Source organism: Fukomys damarensis, unplaced genomic scaffold (genome assembly GCF_012274545.1).
Source record: "Fukomys damarensis isolate Sample0158 unplaced genomic scaffold, DMR_v1.0_HiC HiC_scaffold_10, whole genome shotgun sequence".
NCBI lineage: Eukaryota > Metazoa > Chordata > Mammalia > Rodentia > Bathyergidae > Fukomys > Fukomys damarensis.
Window position 1 is genome coordinate 15,581,981 of NW_022900922.1, and position 24,183 is coordinate 15,606,163.

General features: G+C 48.8%; 1 protein-coding gene across 1 annotated transcript; it reads left to right on the forward strand.

Annotated features, from left to right (window-relative positions):
* Positions 1-6: 6 nt before the first annotated feature.
* On the forward strand, positions 7-24,183 carry CUNH1orf198 (chromosome unknown C1orf198 homolog). The gene is made up of 4 exons (XM_010621925.2): positions 7-54; positions 12,392-12,442; positions 21,612-22,100; positions 23,697-24,183. Exons 3-4 carry the CDS (start codon positions 21,618-21,620, stop codon positions 23,751-23,753), a joined length of 540 nt encoding a protein of 179 aa, XP_010620227.1. The 5' UTR covers positions 7-54; positions 12,392-12,442; positions 21,612-21,617; the 3' UTR covers positions 23,754-24,183.

Here is a 24,183-nt window from a genome sequence, read left to right on the forward strand (position 1 = left end):
TTCCCCGGCCTGCGTGGCCCCACGGGCCAGAAGCTGGTGCGCTTCGGCGACGAGGTGGGCGCGGGGGACTGGGAGGGTCCGTGGGTAGAGGGCGCGGCGAGGGCGCGGGGCCATCCAGACCGGACGGAATTCTGGAGCGTCCGACCTGGGTTCTGGTTCAGCTCTGCCCCTTGACATCTGTGTATCCATGGGTGAGCCTCAGTTTCCGTCCTGTGAAAGCGGATTGTACCACCCCTGTCTGCCGCGAGGCACTCAGCTCCCGAAGTGTCAGTGTTGGTGATGCGCTCCGAAAGTGAAGTGGCCAGGCGGGTTCCTGAGGAGAGGGAGTGCCTTCCAAGGAGAAGGGGCAATGTCCATTGCCCTGGGACGCGTCCCCAGTAATCTCGGCGTGCAGCAAATGTTTTGGGGATTCGCGTGGCGACCCCGTTTTTGTAGTAAAAACCAGAGAGGGAGAAGTTTTGAGAGCTCCAGCGAGCCACTGCTCCTAGGGAGGGCGCAGACTTGTAGAGGGACTAACGCTGTGGAGAGGGAATGAGAAACGGCAGTAAACTACTGAGCGCTCAGTTACAAAGGCTCCTGGAACCGGTTTGGTACCCTTGGAAAATGCACTGTGGCTAAAGTGTGGAAGTGAGAGATAAACTCCCAGTCCAGGCCCCTGCTGAGGCTGCGGGAGGAGGAGCCCGAGAGTTTTCCGAGGAAGCTGTGTATGTGGAAGGAATTCAAGTTAAGAATGAGGTTTGTCACATTTTCAGGCAGCGTACATGGAGACATATACATCACAAAATGTTTGTGGTCATAAGCCCACTTTAATGTAACGGAAGTGTGGCAGAACGGAACTGCTGCCAACATTGCCTTCTTCTGGTGGAATCAAAAGAAAAGTCTCCTCTGGACTTTAAACTCCAGGGGCTTTGCCAGGAAAAACAAGGGTGTGGTTCACTAGGGAGATGAAAATGTAGGTTTTAAATGGTATTCCTAAAGCTGGAACATGTTCAGTGTGAAATAAGCATATCTGTGAGGACGTGTGTGGGGTGTTTTTGCTCAGGTTTGGGCTTCCTTGTGGAAGAATCATGACTTTTAGTAAGTCCTACAGAAAGTGAACCTGTAGGCACTTACACATGTTGGAGAGTGACTGTCACTGGTTCTCCCTGGGTATCCAGCTCAAAGTAGTGGTATGTCTGCATGTCATTAAAAAGCCAGGTCACTGGCTGGGGATTTAGTTTAGTGGTTCTCCCGCCTGCCTCACAAGTGCAAGGTCCTAAGTTCAATCCCCTGATAAAAAAAAAAAAAAAAAAAAAAAAAAAAAAAAAAAGCCAGGTCACATTGGAAACTATGGTTACCAAGAAGGAAAGATGTGGCCAAATATTTACTATAATTCCTAATCTGGTGCCAGACCAGGCTGTTTCAGAATTTCAGACCTAGTGTAATAAAAACAAGTAAAACGTGTGTTGGCCACCATGTTCCTTTCCATCCAGCCCTATTATTGAGAGTTGAATCTCACCTTTGCAAAAATGACCTGAAAGCACGCCCTAGAATGCCTCTGGCCATCTTTGGCACTGGTGGCAGAGGGGCACACAGCTTCTAGATTTTAGTGATGTTGCCCAGGGGGCATTTTTGCCTGCAGTGGCTGTGTGGTGTAATGGCACCAGGGAATTTTAATTTCGTCAGACTAGAGGAGCAGTTGGTGCCTAAGTGAAGTCTGTGGTCTCTTTGTTGCCCCCAGGAAACCTTCTTGGAGGAGAGCCAGCTCCCAGGCACAAGGGATAATAGGTAAGGGCAGGACAGGGGATGACCCGCAGTTAGGATGCTACACAGGCTGGCTCAAATAGATGGCCCCAAGACTGAGTGAGAGGACCCTAAACCAGATTGAGTAGGGCACTCCATCTTCTATCTTGTAACATGGACTCAGGGCTTCACAGGCCTTTCAGCTACCCTGGAGGGCACTGCCTATTTCTATAAATACCCTCCACCATTGCCAGTAACATTTTTGTGTTACACATAGCGATATTTTAAGTGAGAGCATTCAGAGGATGTGGTAAACATCATCTAGCCCATGGGAATTCAGCCTTTTGACTTGCCTGGGCCACATTGAGTGAAGAGGAATTGTCTTGGGCCACATGTAAAATACGTAATGTGGATAAGTAGCAGAACTTGCTTTATTTTTTAATACTTGTTATTGTAACACTTTTTTAAAAAGGAGATAAGCAGCCCATAGACCACAAGTTGGACAGGCCCAATTCTACCCATTTGTAGGTGTTACAGGGGCAAACAGGAACCCAGTGTGTAGATCTGGGTGGGGTCAGGGGTTCAGTTCAGGCACCAAGCTTGGCTGGCATAGAACAGGTGCAGCACTGTGTGTGTGTGTGTGTGTGTGTGTGTGTGTGTGTGTGTGTCTGTTTTCACCCTTGCTCTCTGTGGGGCAGGAAGACCTGGCTGGGTTCAGGTCCCCCTTACTTTGATGACTTAACTTGAACCTCTGCAGAGAAGGAGGTAGCTTGCTTTAGTATTGAAAAAGCTGTGAAGGAACCTAAGAGTACTTTGGTTCTTCTTGGGAATTGATCAGGCAAGTGTTTCTGCTGGTCTGTTTATTGGAAATGAGAAGCATCCTAGCTTACGATGCCAACATCTGCACTAGCTCCTGTAACCATGGACATCTGACCTCAGTATATATGCACAGAAGTGCGTCTTATTTGCCTTCTCCCCACCCACTGTCACCCTAAGCCTTAACTGCTAAGGATACTTGCAACAGTAAAGCAGAGTTCTTGGAGCCCTGGTTCTGGTTCTGGCAGTACCCACAGCAGTGTACTGCCTTCTACGGGGCACTTTTCCCTCTTTGGAGCTGGGGTGAAACTCGTGGCTCACAGGGCCTGGCTTGGAGCAGGCACAGGCGCAGGGACATCCCTTTGGTTTGGATTTGGTAAGCACATGAAGGCATACTTGCACTTAACAGTCTAACGTGTTCCCTGCTTTTTAATAGTTGTGTTCTTCTTTCTTTGTTTTACAAGGATTTATGGATGTCCCTATATGTTTCTACTGCTGCGTCTTGTTATCAGATAGAAAAAAAAAAATCCTAAGATCCTAAATCCTTGATTTAGGGATGTGTTACCTATTCCCCCACCACCACCCCCAATCTCCTTGCCACGCATCGAGAAGCTTTGAGTCCCCTAGTGAGAGTTACAGGACTCCACACTGTGCTGCCTTCGTGGCTGCAAACAAGCCCTGAGCAGGTGACTGGGACACTTGGGTAGCCAGTGCATCCTGTCCATGTGGCTCTGCCTGCCTGCCTCACTGATCCAGGCAGTGGGTGGAGCTGGCAGGAGTGGTATTTCCATATGCCAGGACCTGATCTGGATTTTGCATGTAGAACATAGAGTTCTGAGACCCAGGAGCCAGTCAGCTCCATCCACTCAGCAGCAGCTTTGCATGACCAACTGCTGCCCTTGAGCCCACATCCTCCTCTTACAGGAGCCTGGAGCACTGTTAGGCACTCTCTTACTCCCCTGGGCTTTGGCCTCTTGGGTTCCCAGATACCTGCTGCACTGCCATAGGTTTTTAAGGTCTGGTGGCTTTCCTACCCTGCAGCTGCCACAGTTGTGGAGTCCCTGTGGTCAGAAAGCCTTGCTGAGCTGCTGCATCCATCCAGTAGCTCCTGGGCTGCCTGCAAAGGACCCCTCCCCACCCCGGTCCAGACTCCTGAGGGCCTGAGTGCTGGTCAGCCTAAGTGTCTGGGTTTTTTATTTATTTTTGTTGTTGTTGTTGGTTTTTTTTTGGGGGGGAGGGTACCGGGGATCAAACTCGGGTCCTTGCGCTTGCAAAGCAGGCCAGCGAACCGCTGAGCTAAATCCCCAGCTTGGGTTTTTTAAATAAACTAACTTATTTTAAAAGTTGCACGTGTAGAAGGTTATTAAATGTTTTAAACCATGCTGAAGCAGTGTTGGAGAACAATTGAGAGGATCCTTCCAGAACTTTTCTCAAGCTTTAAGTCTGTGTTGGTTTGAGGTTGTTTCATGGCCCCTGGGACAGGTGGGGCTTCCTCTTCCCTTCCCACTATAACAGCTCAGCTTCGTTTTTCTTCTTCTTCTTCTTCTTTGGAAAAAGCAAAAGTACTAATTTGAAAGTTGTTTTCTCAATAATTTGGACTTGTTTTTTAAGGAAGGTGGAATGTATGAATTATAATTCTCTCCGTCTGTCTGGCATATCCATGTATGTTTTAGAACAGATGACAGGGTGAGCGTGGCTTTTTGTGTCCCTCTGCCTGGGGCTCAGTGCTCAGCTGCTGGGCAGGCATTGAGATGTCACCTAATCCAGTTCCACAGGCTGCAATGGGGCAGCCAGGGGCAGCCAGGGGCTGGTCCCACAAGCGTCCCCTTGGAGACTGAGGTTTTTCACTCTAGTTAGCACTTCCCTGCAGCATGGGGGCTGTGGCCAGGAAGACCACGTGGCCTCCCCTCCCCAGGTGGCTCTGCCCACTAGTTTCTGTGGGAGTGTGGCCCAGTAGCAGCCTGGGAACAAGTTTTACAACTAAGTGAAATGACCTGTTCATAGTCATGCAGGGTGGGAGGGCAGGAAGATTGTGAGCAGGTTTGGAGTCATCTTTTAATGGACAGGAATTACTTTCACACCCTAAGCAAGAGATTTCCATAGTACTGGGGGGAAATAGCCATTTCTTCCAAATAAATAAATGAACGACTGCCCACTAGACCTGTCTTCTTAGACTTTGTGCTTATTTTCTGTTCCTTCCCTTCCAGTTTCCTGCACCGACACTGTTCCCTAGTCCCATTACCAAAGTGAGTGGCACTGGTTTTGTTTCTGCTGTGATTTGTGGAGGCCTGAGTTTCTGAATTTGCATCCACAGAGGAATGCATTGGCAGTTAAGTCATAACTGCTTTCTGTCTTGGGAGCTGCAGATTTGTATTTCCGGTTATGGACCCCCCACCATCTCAGCAGTTAAATATAGCTTAAGCCAAAAGGAAAGGCACCAATTCCATACGTATGAAAATAGTTACTAGGAATAGGCCGATGGTTTAAAAAAGAGCACATTTTAACCATCCCTCTCTTTTAAACAGATTTATTTCTTTAGAACAGATTAGGTTTATAACAAAATTGAGTGGGAAGTAGAGTTTCCATGTACCCCCACCTCCCCCAGCCCACACAGATGGTCTCAACCCTGTCAGTACCCCACAGAGGTGCACCCATGAGCCTACATGGGCACCTCATTATTACCCAAAGTCTGGAATTCACATTAGGGTTCGCAGTTGCTAGCACACTGTAAGCCTTGATGAGCAACAGGGTCCCCCAGCTGCATCTTGCAGAATGGTTTTAGTGCCCTGGGGACCCTCCAAGCTTCTGTCCACCCCTGCTGATCACTGATCTGTCTCCACAGTTTTGCCCTTTCCAAGAATGTCAAACAGTTGGAACCATGCAGCATGTAGCCTTTTCTGATAGACTGTTTGTATGTGATAATGTGTATTTAAGGTTCTTCTATGTCTTTTCATGGTTTGATGGATCCTTGCCATTTAGCACTGAACAGTGCTCCACTATCTGAATGTAGCACCGTTAGTTTATCCATTCACCTATTGAAAGATGATTTGGGTGGTTCCAAATTTGGGCAAGCCTGAATAAAGCTGCTCTGAACATCAGGTTTTTGTGTGAACAGAAGTTTTCAATTCAAACACATGGTTGCCTCACTCCCATCTTTAATAGGACTGGAATTTGCCAATGGACTGTGCCCTGATCTCAGTTGATTGACAAGCCCAGGATGCTGTACTCTGGCATCTCTCAGTACTGATGTTTTATGATCAAGTGGCCTACAGACACCGGGTCTTTGAGGTAACAGACAGCTCACCAGCAGAAATATACCTCGCCTGCATGTAGCACAGTTTTGCACATAGGAGGCTTTCTGTCCCTTCTCCACAGGCTCTGCTGTCCCAGCTTTCTCGCTCTAGCTTCTAGCATTTCTCAGCTTAGGCCAAGATGCCACTGTTTATCAACTCCCCTCACCTTTGGACTTCGGGTCCTTGACCACTCACAGTTTCAGAGAGCAGCTGCAGGGTTACAGGCGCTGCTTCTGAATTACCCAAGAAAACAGAATCTATTTCTGGAGACTTTAATGGCTGTCATTCTGACTTAGAAACAAGGCACTCCTAATAGTATACACCCTGTTCTGCCTCTGCCTGATGAGAGGGTTTGCTGTTGATAGCAAGGTAGCTCCTGTAGTGTGAAACATTGTTATTAGCCACAGTGACAGGAAGAACAAAGAAGTCTTTCAGTGGGATTTGCCCTAAGTGGTGGCTGTGACAAAAAGCCATGACTCTGCTGGGCTCTGTGTGGGGATAACAAGATCAGGCCTGGAAACTGTGAGCCATCACGAGAATCACCTGAACCAGGGGCTTTTCATGGGAGTTATTGAGGATGGCGAGAGCACCCAGCAGGGTTTGCTGAGGAGCTTTGTGGTTGTGGCCTCTGCAGAGCTGGTCAGATGGTCATGGACCTCTGACACCAGAGGGTGTCTGAAGTCCCATGGGTCTTGGGGCTCTTGGGAGGCCCATGGGTCTTGAGCTAGATGGGTTCCCCCATAAGACAGTGGCTTCAGAGACAATTACCCGGGGAAGATTTTGCTTTTGATTTTAAAGTGATGCTGAAAACAACCCAGGCCTTGCACATGCTAGGCCTGAGAGGTACAACCCCAGCCCCTATATGTTGTTTTTAATTAAGCCAGGTGGAGCCCACAGATTGTAGTTAGGAGACAGCACCTTAGGTGGTTCTGACTTGTAACAGAGTTCTGGGCTGGGCTCTGAGTCCTGAGTCAGGTGTCTGGGATCAGCTGCAATGTGAGCCCAGCTCCACAGGCTCCTGAGGCCCTAGGCATCTTCCCCTGTGAGGGATGAATCCTGTGGGGAGAGGGGTCTGTCTGCTGGCTATGGGAAGCTGCCTGCCCGATCTGGATGCCCTTCTTGGCACAGCTGATAGGGGACTGAGTGGCCTCCACCTAAGACGGTGCCCTCCGAAGTGCTGCCCTGTCCCTTCACCAGTGCCCCAATAGTATACCGGTCCTAAAGTAGGAGAGAAAGTTGTCAAAGACCAATGCCTAATCTTTTATCAACTGCATGTGGAAGAAATGTTCATATTTATAAACTTCCACCACATTTGAAGTGAATTTGAAGTCCAGAGTTTTGCCTTTTAGAATAATTTTGCAGCTCTGACTTTACAGAGAAATCATGACCAGTGATTAATGAGTGTTTATGACTGAATATTTTCAGAAACTATGTTATCAAAATCCTTTTCAGTTTTAATAGCAAGAAGTCACATTGGCTGTAGCATATAATGATGTTAGTATGTCTGATGATGTGCCAGGAGATGTTCTGCAGCTGGTTCGGGATGGTGCTGGCTGACCCTGGTCTCTGGCGCTTGCCTCTTGGTCGCACCTGCAGCAGCAGGATGGAGCCAGTGGGCAGGGTGGTAAGTAACTGCTGCCCCGACCTGGCTGGTACAGTAGATCAGTAGCTGCAGGAACACAGCTGGTAGGGAAATGTGCTAAAGTGCTTAGGAAATGACAAGTTTGAGGATAACCTTCTGTTGAAGAGACAAAACTTTAAAAAATATTTTTTAGAGCAGTTTTAGTTTCCCAGCAAAACTGAACAGAAAGTATGGAGTTCCCTCAGACTCCTCTCCTAAACACACCTCTGTGTGTATACAACCGCCTTCCCCGTCCTCAGCACCCCAGACCACAATGGTGACTTTGTTGAGCGAACCTGTGCTAACGCTACTATTCTCACCCAGAGACCTTGGTTGATGTCAGATTCACTCCTGGTCTGGTACCACCATTGTAGTATGGCACGGAGAAGATTCATGGTCTGTTCACACGGAATTGGTTCACGCGAGTCCTTCTACTACACCTTCATCCCTCCGTTCTCTCAGCCCCAGCAACCATTGGTCGTTCTCCTGCCGTTATAGTTTTGCCTTTTTCCAAGATGTCATACAGCTGGAATCAGGCAGTCTGTAGCCTGTTCAGACTGGATTCTTTCCTTCAGTAATTTGCATTTAAGCTCTGTATATATGATAAAATATATGAAACATAAAATTTACTATTTTAACCATTTTTAAGTGTACAGTGGCATTTAGTGTATTCACCACCATCTATTCCAGAATGTTTTTATTTAAAGTGAAGCTATATATCCTTTAAACAGTAAAACTCTATACACATGATAGAATAACATCCTCCCCGCCTCCGTGGCATCTTATGCTTTCTGTCACCATGATTTTTCCTTCTCTAGGTGCTTCATCTCAGTGGACTCATACAGCCTGTGTCCTGGTGTTGAGCTCCTTTCACGAAGCATAATGTCTTCCTAATTTATCCACATTGTAGCACGTGTCAGAATGCCATTTCTTTTTAAGACTGAATTATATTCTGCTGCATGGATAGAGCACAGCTCATTTACCTACCTGCCTACCTGGACGTTAGAATTGTTTCCACTTTGGGCCTGTTGATAGTAATTCGGAAAGGACATGGGAGCCATAGTGTCAGTTGAGGCCCTGCTTTCATGCTTTAGGGTACGTAAAGTGGAGTGGAATTGTGGGACCATGTGGCATTTGTACATTTCACTTTTTGAAGAACTACTGGGCTGTTCTACATAGGCCACACCATTCCACATTCCTGCCAGTCCTGGCCAGGGTTCTGGTTGTTATTTTCCATTTTTAAAAAAGTAATAGTCATCCTTACAGGCACGAAGTGTATCACTTTTGTTTTTAATATAGTGTATTTAATTGTGAATTTATGTACGTTAACTTTAATAATGGCTGTGTTTAACAACAGGAAACAAGAAATTGATACACATTACATAATTCTTTCACAAGTATATCTTCCAGTACTAAAGAGAGAGAGGGAGAGGGAGGAGAGAGAGGGAGGGAGGGAGGAAGGGAGGGAGGGAGAGAGGGAATGTGCACATGCGCAAGGATATAGTGTTTTTGTTTTTTTTTTAAACACTGTTTACTCTAGAAGACAGAAACTGAGTTGAATAAACATTTTCAGGATGAGAGCAGGTACTCGTGGCCTCTGGGATGGCCTCTTAGAGCTACCTGCAGACCAGCAGAGCCTCTCATCTGTAGTGAGGCCTCTGATAGTTGCTGCACTGTCTCCCCGGGCTTCTCAGCTTTTCGCTTTCTCCTTTGGGACTTGGTGATACGAGGCTGGGCTCTAGAGGAAAAGCCATTTCTAGAGGGAGTAAGTGTTGCCTCCAACGTAGACATCTCCAAGGAGAGGAGTTTGACCCTGAGGGAACTGCTCAGCCAAGATGCAGCCCACTCTTGTCATCTTGGCGTCTGCTTAGATGTGCTGTGGTGCTTGGATGGTCTCCATTCTAGGTGCCTGGGATATGGGTGGGAGGGTCTTACGAACAACCCTGCAGCAGACATGTGCAATGGTGACCAAATCTGGCCCTGTATGGATTGCCTGCTGGTCATTGTGAGAGTAGCAGAAAAGATGAGTAGCAGAAAAGATGGCAGTGTGTGTGTGTGTGTGTGTGTGTGTGTGATGCTATGTGGCATGTGTATGAGGGAAGGGGGCTGCTGCCACTCTGAAATCCCAATGCCGTTTGCATCCCACAGCCTGGGGACCTGTTGCCGTGCCAGACCTGCTTGTGGCTAGAGTCCCTGCAGCTAACATCAGAGCTTCCTTCGCATTCTTGTTTGGCAGGTTTATTTTTGTAAGTACTTTATTAGTTGTTTTGAGCTCAGAATTGCAGAAATCCAAGGAATCTACCCTTTGACTTAGCATCTGGCTGGAGCAAGCAATAAACAGCTGATGGGACACCAAATTGTGGAGAAATCAGTGTGACCAATCTCGATCTGTGCCCCGCCACAGTGATCACTGAGACCTGATGCGCCAGGCTTGGCGTTCATTCATCCTTTGCTCCTCAAAGTCACTACTCAGTCACTTCCCAAGCCCGAAGCCCTCTTAACTTTATCTTAGCTCAGATTTTATAATTCATGTTTTAAAGACAATGGCTCTGCCACCTCCTTGCAAGCACAGGGACCAGAGTTCGATCCCCAGTACCAAAAATAAATAAATAAAGACAGGTCATAAAGCGTCACGGTGGAGTCGGTGCTGTGTTCCCTTTCGACCCTGTAGCGGAGACTCCTGTGCTCCTCCTGCCTGCGGTGATCACCATACGCTGCCTCTTTCCACTGGAGTGGTGGGGCTGTGGCTCTGGTAGAAGCATGTGGTTTCCTTTACCTTCTCATGATCACACCCAGAAAAGAAGGAACTTTAGTCCCAACAGCCTCCTTTGTTTTCCACCTGAAAACAAAGCCTCTGTATCATTATTTTTAAGAGGAACTTACAGTCTCAAGAGCCTAATATTTTTGTTTGTTTGTTTCTTTGAGACACGCTCTCACTATGTAGTTGAGACTGACCTCGAACTCACTATGTAGCTCAGGCTGGTCTCGAACTCACAGCGGTCCTCCTGCCTCAGCCTCCCGAGTGCTGGGATTACAGGCATGCGCCACCACGCCTGGCTAAAAGCCTAATATTTGAGAGACTTTCAAGTCTGTTAACTCAGTTCCCTTCCCCTGCCAGGTACCTGGAGCCAAGGGTGGCCTGCAGTTGCCGTTGGCCCCTGCCTGTGTGGAGCCTCCTGCTGCCAGGGTATCGACACTCACCCTCCAGACGATGTGTTTAGCTGAAATTCCAAAGGCAAAACCAGTCACCCTCTTCCTGTTGTCTTTAGGAGTTTTGCCTGATGGCTCTGAGTAGTAAAAAAGCAGGGCAAACCAGTTGTGAGGCAGCATTACCTTCAGATGTTGTCATGTGGGAGGCCTTGTGATGATGGCCTTGACCCTGAGGTGTCTGTGGTCTGTCTGGGGGCAGCTGCAGCTGATGGCTGTGTGGCTCTAAACTGTCTGCGTTGGCCCCCCCCACCCTTTGTCCTACCTGGGTCTGCAGGGTTTCCTGCAGTCCTTGGTCCTCCCACACATGTTGAGGAGGCTGGAGTAGTGGTCCTGTCTCCAGGTCTGGCTCTGTCCCTGGGTATGGATTTTCCTTTTACAGAGGGGGCAGTTCTAGCCAGCGGAAATCTCTACCCACAGACCAAGGCTCTCTCCAAGCCCCCAGGGTTTCGGAGAGAGCCAGCTCACTGAAGCGTTAGGGAGTTCTTGAGGTGCGCGCAGATGGGGCTGGCGCAGAACTCCTTTGTACCTGGTTGGAGTGTCTGCGGGTGTACACCCCCGTTCTCAGGCCCTGGGGTGAGGCAGTGAACAGGCTATTAGGTTGCCTTGTGACCTTGGGATGGCCACTCATGGGGGAGCGGGGGAGTTGTCACACAGTTCCCTGCATTCTATTGTCGCTGCTCCTAGGCAGAGGCAGCTGCCGCTTGGCTCATGGAGCAGGACTGCAGGGTTGGCTAGCCGGTCTGGTGTGTTTGTGCAGCGTTCCTTTGGGGGTGGGGCCTCTGCCCGATTCTCTGCCCTCCCTGGGGCCAAGCTAGGGAGGAGTGCTGCAGTCAGGACCATTGGGTGGGAACAGATAGGATTTAATGGGTACTTTATGGATGGACAGAGATTCCCTGGAATTCTTATTTGGTGGGGGAGATGAAGTATGGGTGTAATAATAGTGTCAGTCTCAATTAGAACATTTTAGCCTCTTTTCAGTTTGTGTCACCCAGCGTGTCCCCTGTTTGGGTCCAGCAGGTGGATTCCCAAGGCGCAGATGAGGTATTTGCCAGCCCAGGAGCACCACAGGGTGTGCAGGAGAGCCATGGGGTGGGGGTCCCCAAAGCATTTGTTCAGTCCTGCGGTCACGTCCAGGGTGAGGTTAAGAAGGGCTCTGCCCACTCTGCTCTACTGGGATGGTTGGGGTGATGATGCTCTATTTCTCGCTATAGCCAGGTACTCACCTGAAATCGGTGTTGTTTTCTTCACTGGCTGTTGACCAAGTCTTTCAGATCTCTGTAGGCACACGGAGAGGCAGGAACTCAGACATGTTACTGTTGCCTGGCCAATTGTGGCCTTAGCTTCATTTAATCCTCACAAGGGTGGTACAATTTTCCTTTTACCAATGAGGAAACTGAGGCTCCAAATGCTTTGTCGACTCCTGTGAGCACACAGCTGAGATTGAGCTGGTTCTTCTGAGGACTGAAAGTGTGTCCCACTTCCTCCCTCCTGGGTTGAGTCATTAAGAGCCCCACCAGAGTTCCCTAAGTGTCAGGAGGTGGGGCAGGGGTTGAGGCAGAAGCAGCTGTGGCAGTCAGCACCTTCCACGCTGAGCATCAGGACCTCATCTTGCTCAGAGCCAGGACCTGGGGTCATTCCTGCGTTTGGGTTCCCTCACGGCCCTGGGTGCATGTTTGCATGAGGTTGTCTGAGTTTGGGTTTCAGATTTATTCTTGAATTTTTATTTCAGGACATAACTTGGCAAGATGAACACTCTGCCCCTTTCTCCTGGGAAACAAGGGTAAGTTGGATTAAATTGAGATGTATTTGTCCTTTTACAAGAATCAAGTAGCTCTACATTTTCTTTTGGCATTTGCTCTGCTCAGGAGGCTGTGGCCCCACTGGTGCCTTATCCAAGGGAAGAGGGCTGTGGGGAGTTAGGAGACCCAGTGTAGTTGATAGGAAGTCAGGTTGATGCTGCCAGCCAGACCCAGTGATGCCCCAGGTCTCTGATGTGGCTCCAGCACCCAGCCAGCCTGGGCTCAGGGCCAGACCTGGGAGCTTCTGTCAGCCTGTGCCCCTGCCCACCAGCAGTGGGACCACAGTGGCCCTGCCCTGAGTGGAGTGAGAGTATCATACCCAGCTAGCTTCAAGGAATTCCCTGGTCTCTTGCTGTCCCTGAGATGTGTGTTCACGAGCAGGACAGTGACTAAAGCAAGAAAAGAACAGAAAGGCCAGAGTTTTCGGAGTTCTAGGACATTCAGTGCTGTGTGTGGGTGGGTATATTCCCAGAATAGGGTTTGGATTGAGGTCGAACAGGATTCAAGTGCTGATGGTTTAAGGACCTAATTTCCTGGGCTTTCACTTGTCCCTGCAGTTTCTGATCGGAGCCACTGTCCCAGCACACAGGGGCATCCAGGAGCCCCACGGATGTCTCCAAGGACCCCAGATGCCTCGTATACTTTAGGAGCTATGTCCTGAAATGTCCCACCAGGGTTCAGGTGGATGGGACAGCCACTGGCCCTGCGCCCACAGATAGCATTTGGTACACAAGTACTGATCCGAGGGGGCAGCGAGCTGGTCCTGCATGTGGACACCTGGGGCAGTCAAGATTATTCTCATGTGAGAGATGTTGGGGATACACAGATGTGTTCTGCCTCTGTCACACCATTACACTGGGTACGAGCATCTGTGTCTAGCGTATCTCTTTTAAATTATCTGGTGGAGATTAGCCGGCACCCAGGTGTGTGCCGAGGGCAGGTGAGGGGGAACAGGCCTGCAGGAGCTGAGTGTCCCCAGGTCCTGGACCAGGGAGATGGTGACAGGGCTGGGCTGGGGTGGCATGGGGTGTCAGGAGCGAAGTGACAGGTGGCAAACCCACAGCAGCCTGTCTGCCAGGTCACGTCAAGTGAGGGGTGGCCGCACACACTTCCCCGACGTCCAGCTGGGTCCCCTGTCCTCATCTTCTGTGGCTGCCAGGTAGCCAGTGTGTGAGCAGAGACCTACAGAGGGTGTCTGTGGAGGAGGGAGGGAGGTGTCTCCCTGTTGGGAGTGAGCAGCCTCGGTGCACATGTGCTCCCTGGGCCAGGTCCTCCTGGATGATGCCAAGGGGAAGGCGGGGGAGTCACAGCAGTGCAAATGCTGGGAAGGGCAGCCTATGGCCTGCGTCATGCGAGTATCTGCTCTGCTCCCTTAACCGTCTCCCTCCCTAGGCCACCGTGGACAGGACATGTGTATGTTCATAACCTAGTGCAAGTGATGTCCTGAGGCCTGGTGGGGCTGCCCTCGGAGTGGCACGTCTCTGGCCCAGGCACATCTCTGGGATGGGGAGTGGCAGTGTCTGCAGCGAGGAGAGTGATGATCCACTCAGTCAGGTGACACCTTGCTGGTGCCAACCAGCCATAGCTCCCTGAAATGAGGCTGATGCGAGCTCCTCATGTGACTTGGGCCCTTTAGCAGAAATCGAGGCTGTTAGATCCCCCAGTGAAAGTACTTCTCTTTTCTTCCCTTCCTTCGTTCCTCCCTCCCTCCCTCCCTTCTCCCTGTTTCTCTCTCCCTCCCTCCCTCTCTCTCTCTCTCTCTCTTTCTCTCTTTCTTTCTGTCTCTTTCCTCAATATCTACATCTCTAGTCCTTTCATTTTGAGACAGAATCTCACTAAATTACCTACTCAGGACTTGACCTTGCACTCCTGCCTCAGCCTCCCTCATACTGCGATTACAGATATGTGTCACCATGTCCCGTTTGAAAGCGCCTACTTCTTTCTCAGGCTGTGGGTCTCCCTGTCTGCACCTTTCCACATGATCTCTCAAGGTGGAGTTCAGGGTTGGAGCCCCTGGAGCTGACAGTGAGGGTGCTTGAGAGAGGAGAGGCGTGCTTTCTTCCTCCCTTAGGGTTGGGTTTTAAAGAGCTTGGCCCTCCTCAGTCATACCCCTGCACATCCAGATGTTGGTCACACTCTTCTAAGGACTTAAAGATGTCTAAGAACATCTCTGAGAGCCGCACACAGGAGGCATTAGGAGGCCTGGCCTTGGTCGCCCTATTTGGACTGCAGGCTAGACCCCGTTTCTGATTGTCCTGTGGAGGATCCTTCCTCTCTTGGTCACATGCTTCCCATGGCCGAGTCGCTCTGAGCAGCGTTTACACTGGGATCTGCGGTCAGAGCAGGGCTCAGCAGGGCTGTTCTCTTGGTGTCCCTGCCTGCAATCATTCACACCCACACCCACCTCTCACGTGCCTGGGCTGCATCCCCAGCTGGCCGTGACTCCAGCTAGCCAGCGTGGCTTCGGCTCACAGACGCCTGCAACATTGCTTTGTCTGGCTGGTCCAGGCAAGGCAGAGCAGCCGCAGCCTCGGGGTGAGGGCCGCAGTATGTGGCTGTGATTAAGTGTAAGCCACGTCCCTCCGGGTGTTGCTAATCTTGGGTCTTCCCCCACCGCTGTTTATCATTATTAATGTTTAAATATTTTATTAACTGTGATAAAGTGCTACTATAAATAATAAAATTACCATGTTCATCCTTTTAGTTTTCCTTCTTTTTTTTTTTCTGGTGCTGGGGATCAAACTCAGGATCTTGTGCTTGCAAGGCAGGTGCAGTGCCACTGAGCTGAATCCCCGGCCTTTAGTCCTTTCTTTTCCTTTTCCCTTTACCCCTTTCTTCTGTCTCTTTCTCTCCTTCCCCTCCTTCCCTCCCTCCCCCGCCCCCTCTCTTTTTGATTCTCAGCATTGAATCCTGGGGCCTCACCCGAGCTAAGCTCACCTCTTCCACTGAGCCGCAACCCCAGCTCATTAGCTATGGTTAAGCGCAGAGTACAACAGCATTTACATATTATCTTCACATTGTTGTACAACCATCATCACTGTCCATCTTCAGAACTCTTTTTTTCTTGTTATAGAATTGCATGTATTTATAGAGTACAGAGAGATTTAAAAATCTGTATACATTGTGGAATGATTAAATCAAACATATCCAGAGCTCTTTCCATCTAGTAGAATGGACCTCTGTTCGCACTGAACATCGACTCCCCAGCCCTGACAGCCACTGTGCAGGGGAGGTGGGAGGGAGGCCTGCCTGTCCCACAGGGGTGGTCACAGTTGTCATCTTTTCCACTCATCTGTCAGCTTGGCAGACATGTGCCCTTGGGTCCCACTGCATTCCTCTCTCCTGCTGTTGATTCAGAGGAAAAATCCTAGCACTCAGAATGCTCCAGACAGGAGAGGCAGGAGAGAAGATTCGTTGCATTCCCCTGGAGGTCTGCAGAATGCCTGTGGAGGAAGGTTAGGCAGGGCAGGCAGAGCCCTGAGCACTCATCGGCTCGCTCCCCAGCTGTGTGGCTTCTTTCTGTCCGCTCCATTCTTTCACTTGATGTTCAGCTACTCCTGGGGGTCCGTGTGACTGTGGAGAAATGCTGGAGATGGAGACGTGGAGTGGCTTTTCTTTGTCCCTGTGGGTGACAAGGCCGGAGGTAGGTCCTGAGGGATCCCTCTGTACTGCTCCTTACAGGTCTTGGCCTGGACGCCCTGCTCAGGTTCCCCAGGACCCCAACTGCCAGCATCTTTACCATCTCTGCTCCCCTGGGCTCCCTGCCAGGTTTTGGGAGTAGACACGCAGGTGTATTAGGCAGTGCTCGGTTGCTGCCCCAGCCCTGGAACTGCCCGTCACCGCCCAGTGTGTTCATGCCCTGATAGTCACTTTTCCCCACCTGACTGCCACTTCTCTCATTTTGTGGTCCTGGGAGTTTTTCATATTCCTGCTCCTCTTCCTGCTATTCTTTGGCGTGGAGGAGAGAAGGATATACATTGCGCGCATGGCAAGTTCATTAGGCTCTGTCCAGCACACTTCAGTGCTTTCCAGTGATGCTCCTGTAGTCTTTGTCCCAACAGTTTAGATCTGCCGAGGCTGCCAAGCCAAGCAGTTGGTTTTGGCAGCAGTAACTGCCCCTTTACTGAAATGTTACACATTCCTCTCCAGTGAGTAGGACACAAAAATAGATGCTGGGCTCTGTTGTGGTGTTGCTGTTTTTAGAATGGATGTGGCCAGTCGAGACCTGGCTCCCATATGGGCTGACTAACGCCCAGCCTGGCTAGACTGAGTCCTCCCAGGCAGACCCTCTGGGTTCAGTGAGCCCTCGGGTTGAGTGACCTGGATGACGGAGGAGGGGCCAAGTGTGGAGACCAGAAGCATAAAGCAGTAGAACTTGCTTTGAAATGGCAGACAGGCCTGACACTGCTCCGTGCAACCTACACAACTGTACTGTCCTATGCTGTGTGCATAGATGACAGTGGGTGGCCCTGCAGGATTCAGGAAGATGGTGGCTCTCTGTTCTTGCCTACCTTGATAGGGTCCATTCTTTTTTTTTTTAAGAGTAGGAAAAATTTATTGAGAGAAAGAAAGCTTCTAAGAGGCAGAAGGGGGAACCAAAAGTGGGTTGCCCACTCCCCCCACTTTTCAAAGGTGTTTTATACAGCAAAGCCATGTGGTGAGGTGGGTACAAAGTGGAACAAAACTATAAGGCCCAGTGGAAATTTACAAGGTGGGACAAAACCACAACTAACCAATAAGATTACAAGTGCAGTCACCCAGGTAATATTTTTTTTTCCATTAAGTTTATTGGCACATTGAAGGTAAACAATACAGTTGCATTCATCATTGGGATCTTGTAACCAGGTAATATTGATTAAATTGGGATCAAATGGGAAAACAAATCACATACAAGGGATTTCCCATTTAGAATATCAATCACTGCAATCTTTAGGGGAAGTGGTGCCTCTTCTTTTTATAATGCTAACCAGTGAATGTACCTCATTTGTTCTCCATGTTGGCTTCTTGGGGGCTGGCACCTTGAGGCTGGCACCTCGATGGCGGCCCTGTCTAATTGCCTACAAGATACCTAATTAACTTACCTGTCTACAGTATCCCCCCTCTGAAGAAGTATCCCTAACTGCCATGAGGGGGCAAGTGGTGAAGACATTCTGGCTAATTCCAGCTGAAGAGGGTGCTAGTTGTGACCAACAGTCAGAGTTACTCTGCAGAACATCTATCTAAAGGCCCTCCATAGGCTCCAGGCATTGTCCTCTTGGGTAACCTAATAGCTTTATGTCTGGAGGAGACAAAGCCAAAGAAACAGTTAAGAATACATGGGCTAAATAATGTCACCTGGCTTGTTATGTTTACACCAGGAAGAACTAGTAATAGCTTTCCACAAAGAGAGCAAACAGAAGGTCCAGAGGACTTTAGAATCCAACATAGAAGTCGTATTGTAGTCTAGCAGTTAAGAACTTTTTACAAGGTCAACGTGATGGATCCCAGTAAAGGAAGTTTAGCACATTTGTCTTTGGTTCCATTTGTATGACCATTTACAGTTTAGCAGTCCATAGGTAAGAATAAAGAAAATTTTAAAGAAATTAGACCATGTATAATCTAAGCATGAGCACTAAAATGGAAGGGCAAGGTGGGGAAAGAGTCACTCTTAGAAACTGAAATAATAATTGTACAGAAGTTGAAACAAGGGTCAGAATTTATGAAACAAAAGCAAGAATCTATGAAACAAATGGCCAGAGCTTATGAAACAAAAAGATTCTATGAAACAAGAATCAGAACTTATGAAACAAAAGTTACAGTCTATGAAGCAAAAAGACCAAAATTAGAACCTGTGAAAGAAAACTCTTACCTTTGTCCAGTAATCTTGTTGGAAGACCTCCAAATATAAGGGAATAGATGTAACCCCCGAACCTGCTAGATATTTGAAACATTGAGTTCATGTTCCCTAAAGTCAAAGAATGAATTCTAGGAACAATGGAGGTTAAGAGTAGGAAAAATTTATTGAGAAAGAAAGCTTCTGTCTAAGAGAGACAGAAGGGGGACCGGAAAGTGGGTTGTCCCTAGGGTCCATTCTTTTTAATAGGTCCTGGGTCCTTTGGTCCGGGCAGTGGTGCACATACCATGGTTTGTAAATCCTAAATAATAGACTCTTTTCCTGTGAGTGAGGAATGGCCAAGACCCCTCATCCAGCATGATTGAAGAGGTCTGTTTCTAAAGGAGATTGTAAATATACTTGATGTGCAAAATAAAGAACATACAGGGGCGGAGGATGTGGTTCCGCTGCCTGCCTTGCAAGTGCAAGGTCCCAAGTTTGATCCCTGGTACCACCCCCCCCCAAAAAAAAAAACATAGGGAAAAAGAAGCAAGTACATTAAAACTTATTTACTTCTTTAAGTTATTGTTTTCATTCTGTCATCTCCAAAGTCTTTTTTTTTCATCTCCAAAGTCTTAAAACAGCTCCTGCTGATACAGACTCTCCTAACCAAAGACACCCATCCATGAGGTGCTGTCCCGAGGCCTCCACTAACTCACGAAGGGCCAGGTGTACCTGTCACCACGTGGGGTATCACCCTGACTCAGCTGATGCTCAGTTCCTTCCAGCAAGGATGTGGCTTCCGAACTGCTGTGACTCGCTGCCCTCCCCAGCACCCAGCTCAGCCACGTTGACAGAATGTCCTGCCTCACCCTTCACAGGCTTCTAAGCCAAGATCCCACCAGAGAAAATGCTGATCCTAAAAAAGCTGGGGTTTGACAAAGTGCTCTAGTCTAAAAGCCTTACACTACAATTTCCAGATCAAAGTCAGCTCTCACACTGGGTCTTGGGCTACTTCCCAGCTATTTTTAGTGACTTCCTTACTTAAAGTAACGATCATTCCTTTGCCTACAGTGTTTGTATTCTGTGGTGGAATTTGGAAATATGCAGAGTATTCAGAACACTTCACTCAGAAGTGGTCCTTTAAAAATCAAATCAGATCATGGACGCACGAGCTGAGTTCTGTGTACAAGGCTTTGTTCTTTGCAGCCAGGGCTGCTTGTCTATATAGCCAGACCTCAGAATCACGCAATCCAGGCCAAAATTCCAGCTATAGACTCTCCTAAAGGACTCGTGTCCTAGGGTGATCTGATCACTTCAAACATCAATTTTCTTATTTGTAGAATGGAAAGTAATTTAAAAACTACATGTCTGAATAGGTCATGTGGCCGATATGTATACTCCCATTTCTCTGAAAGGCTAAGGCAGGAAGATTGCCAGGTTTGAGACCACCAGCCTGGGCAATTTAGAGAGAAACTATCTCAAAATTTTTAAAAAAATTTTTTTTAAAAAGAGGATAAGCTTAATGCAAAGGCCCTGGGTTCATTCCCTACTGCCACAAAAAGCAAAACCACTGCATTGGATACAGTCGTGTACATGTGTGTGTAACGACAGCTCCTGGTTGTACCTGAAGCTTTGATGGCTGCTTCTTGGATTTCATTTCCTGATGCCTGAGCTGCCAGGCAGCTTGGGCTTTTGGTTTGAACTTGAGCTCTTCATGTTTATGGCATCATCGCAGCTTCCGAGCCTGCAGGGCACCTGCCAGGAATGTGCCAGACATGGGACTTCACAGCTCTGGGGCTCAAGACCTGTGGCTCGCACTGGTCTTGTAAAGAAGAGTGCTTGTAAAGAACCAAACTGACCATTTGCTGAGTGAGGGAATTTGCATTAAAGTCCTAAAGACCTATGCTCTATGTGTTAAGGTAGCACAGACAGTTTTAAATTATTATGCTCAGTGACTCCAAATGCTACTTTATATATATAATATGGTTGTAGGGAGGTGGAGAGAAATGGGCAGCCACTGCAAAGCACCTTGATTCGACTTGAGAGTATGGATCTAAAATTACATACAGAGAGGCTCACACTTTTGTATTTTGATGTGTCATTTCTGGGAATTTATCTGAAGCAGTTAACCCAGAGTGAAAGAGGGCTATGTGCATCAAGATGTTCCTGGCTGCCCTGATTTTAGCAAGAGAATTAGCAGGAAAATTGAGAGTAAGAAGATGGTACGGTAGGTGGCGGGATGCTGCTGAGTGAAATGTTTGCAGCCATTAGAATACCAGCTGTGAAGACTGGGCAACACACAGTAAGGCTCATGAGCAGGTGGAAAGCAACGCCCAGAGTTCTGGGCCTGGTGGGACCCACCCCTCTGAAGACATGCTCCCAGAAGTTGCTTGTGATGAGGAAGGAGTATGACTGATTTTTCTTCTTTTGTGCTTTCCCAACTTCCTGTAATGTTTTGGGTTTTTTTCCCCCATTGAGTTTATTGGTACATTTTAGGTATAAAGTACAGTCACATTCATTATTAGGATCTGTACCTCTACATGACAGGTCTTGGTTCTCATTTCTTCCCCTTGTCCCTGCCCTCCCTTCACCCTTCCTCCCCTCCCCCTTTACAAACACTTCATTTTCATTTTTTTCATTTTCTCATATTTTTTCTTTTCCCTTATTAGCTTTGCCCTACCCTTCCCACTTTCCCTACACCAATGTGAAATAGGAAGAAAGGGGCTAAAGGTGTAATGTTGTTTTATTACCTACATTTATCCATTTTTAAAAGGAGCAAGAGAAGGCATGAGGGAATGAAAGGGTAGGGAAGAGAGATTATTGGGTTAACTTTATTTATTTATTTTCATTTTTTGAGACAGGGTCTCACTATGTAGTTGAGACTGACCTGGAGCTCACTATGTAGCCCAGGCTGGTCTTGAACTCACAGAGATCCTCCTGTCTCAGCCTCCCAAGTGCTGGGATTACAGGCGTGCACCACCATGCCCGGCTGTTGGGTTAACTTTAGGAAGGACTGGAGTGCAGATGACCATTTCTGCAGGCTGGGAAGATGTGGCTTCATGGGGTCCACATGAGGTGGCCTAGGTGGCCTTGCTGCGGTTGTGGGGGAAGGGTCAGAGCAGCTCATAACTGTGGGGCCTCCGGTTGGTTTCAGATGATCCAGGGCCAAACTGAAAATAGCCACTCAGGAGAGACAGAAAGTTCCAATAAATGGAAAGTGGCTTGCGCTACTGCGGGTCTGCACATGGCTGGGAGTTGTGCACCAGATGGCCTGCCTGTCGCAGTGGACCCTAAGGCTTACTTTCTCTTCTCTCCCCTTCCTCATCCCATCACAGAGTCAGATGGAGTTCAGCATTGCCTCCTTGTCCATCCAGGAACCGAGCAATGGCATGGCCACCAGTGAGCCAAGGCCGCTGCCCAAAGCCTCGCAGGGCAGCAGGTCCTCCAGCCTGGACGCCCTGGGTCCAGCCAGGAAGGAAGAGGAGGCATCTTTCTGGAAGATCAATGCTGAGCGGTCCCGGGAGGGGCCTGAGGCTGAGTTCCAGTCGCTGACCCCCAGCCAGATCAAGTCCATGGAGAAGGGGGAGAAGGTGCTGCCTACTTGTTACCGGCAGGATCCCTCCCCAAAGGACCGGGAGGCCAAGGCCCTGCGCCTTCCCAGCACAAGCACCGAGCGTGAGAGACCCCAGCTGGTGCAGGGCCCCACCAGCATGTTACCTGAGGTCACGCCCTGTGAGCCCCCGGGGAAGCCGTTGTCTCCCGATGCCGGGCGAGATGAAGAGGACGAGGACGATGCTCTGTTCCCGGAGCCCAAGCCTGCACAGGTGAGAGGCTAGCGTCAAGGCTGCGGCAGACCAGGGACTTGCTCTGGGGCAGCTGAGGGGTACCCCATAGGATGGACCAGCCGCTGGTGTTGCACTGTCCTCCTCAGAAAACTTGGGGCTGATGGCAGCCCTAACTTGTCAGCAGGTCGTATGGCCACTGCCTTCTTACCCAGTGTGGAGGCAGCAAGGGGGGCTGCAGGAAGATGGTGGTTAGTTGGGGGACTGTTAGTGAGGAAGGGTCCTACAGGTGTTCTGAGGTCCAGGGATTCAGGTGGGACCCCAGAGCTCAGCCAGGGCATAGCCACCAGGACTCGGCTTGTAAGGACATTGTTCCTCTCCAGGCATGGTGGAGTTTAGACAACGGAGCCCTTTCCAGGGTGTGGGGTGGGTGGGTAGCAGAGGAAGGGTCAGGTCCTCTGGGTGAGGTAGGTGGTTGTCGCTGGCTCTGCCCTTATGAGGGGCTTTTGCTGTGGGAGCTGGCTGCATAGGGACCAGGTTCTGACTTGGAGCCAGAGCTCCTGTCAGCAGGGCTATCTGCCTCCTCAGGCACACCTGAGAGGCCTGGCTGTGCCCCCAGTGTGCCCAAGGGCTCCTGGCTCCTTGCAGGCTGGTGAGCACCGGATGGGGGCTCCTCTGTGTCAGTATCACCAGCCCCCTCTGTCCTTGGGACTCCTTGGCCTTCTGTGGTCACTTTTTTTGACATATTAAAAACATATTTAATTTTGGTAAAATACATGACATAAAATTTCTCATTTTAACTAAGTGTGCATTCAGTGGTATTAATGTTGTACAGCTATGATACCTACTGTCTCCAGAGCTGCAACTCTGGGGCTAGCACGTAGGTCAGTGATAGACCTTGTACTTAGCATGTGTGAGGCCCTGGCTTCTATCCACACACAAAGTAAGCAAAGCAAAACCAAATCACAGCCAAAGCACTGTCCTACTAAACACTAACTCCATTCTTCTTCCCCAGCCCCAGGCAGCCACCGTTCTGTTTTCTGTCTAGAATTTGATACTGTAGTCGCTTTGTACAAACCCAGCCGTGTGTACCCACAGCCCTCGAAGTCACTCTCATTTCCCTGGACACAAGAGTGTCAGTGATTTCCCAGGGCCTAGAAATTCATTCTTTACCTTCTTTCATGTTTGGGAAGAAGTGAACTTTCCACCTTTCTTAGATTTTAGTCCCTCAGCTGTACAAAGTTCTTGCCTTTTTTGTTGTGTCCTCATTGTGTGTGCAGGTATGTATGTTTTGCACTAGAAAGAGTGACTCCCTAGCTCGACCTCCCTCGCTTTGGGATGTTGTTCAGAAACAGAAAAGATTCCTAGGAGTGGAGAAACACTCTGTTCTCTGCTCTCCCTGTGAGGAGGTTGCAGGTTGCACAGAAGTGCTGTGAGGGGCTAGACTGGGCAGAGGGCGGCTTGCATCGAATTTGATGTGATTTTTCTGGTCTCCAGCACTGAGGTAAATTGAGATCAGGGCCCCTGAGAGGAAGCCAGTTACTTCATTTGGGTCATTTTAAATGAGATGCTGTTTTTAGATTCTGCATAACTGAAAAAGAAGCTCCTGTCTTACTTCACCACTTTGTTCCTCCACAGGTCACCTCAAGCAACGTCGTCTTGAAGACAGGGTTTGATTTTCTGGACAACTGGTAAACTGTATTAGACCAAAAAAAAAAAAAAAAAGCCAAGAACCCCAAAACACTTTCCACAGTGCTACGCGGATGGAGGATAAGAAGGGCAATGTTGCCTTGTGTATTTTCCTGGTTTCTCTACTCTTTTTCTTAATCCTTTGGAAACTGGTAAATATTGCCAGATTTTTCCCTTTTGGTAAAACCAGATATGTATACTATTTTCACTGATTTGATAACGGAAGTTTTACATCTGGAATTTTTAAGGACTGTTAGGAATTCAGTAAATCTTATAAATAAAACTTCCGTTCCCAGCTCCACCCGTTTCCCCTCCTCGCAGGAAGTTTTCTCACCATGTCACGGAAGTCCGGCTGTGATTCCATCTCATGTTCTGTGCCCCAGTGGGTGACCTCAGTGATGTCCTCAGCCGTGATGACACTGGCTGCTGGGTGTGG

Bases quoted from the DNA above. Each gene is read 5' to 3' on its own strand.
- CUNH1orf198 (XM_010621925.2), top strand. From the start codon at position 21,618: ATGGAGTTCAGCATTGCCTCCTTGTCCATCCAGGAACCGAGCAATGGC. The intron at 22,101-23,696 runs GTGAGAGGCTAG...GTTCCTCCACAG, and splicing joins CGGAGCCCAAGCCTGCACAG to GTCACCTCAAGCAACGTCGT.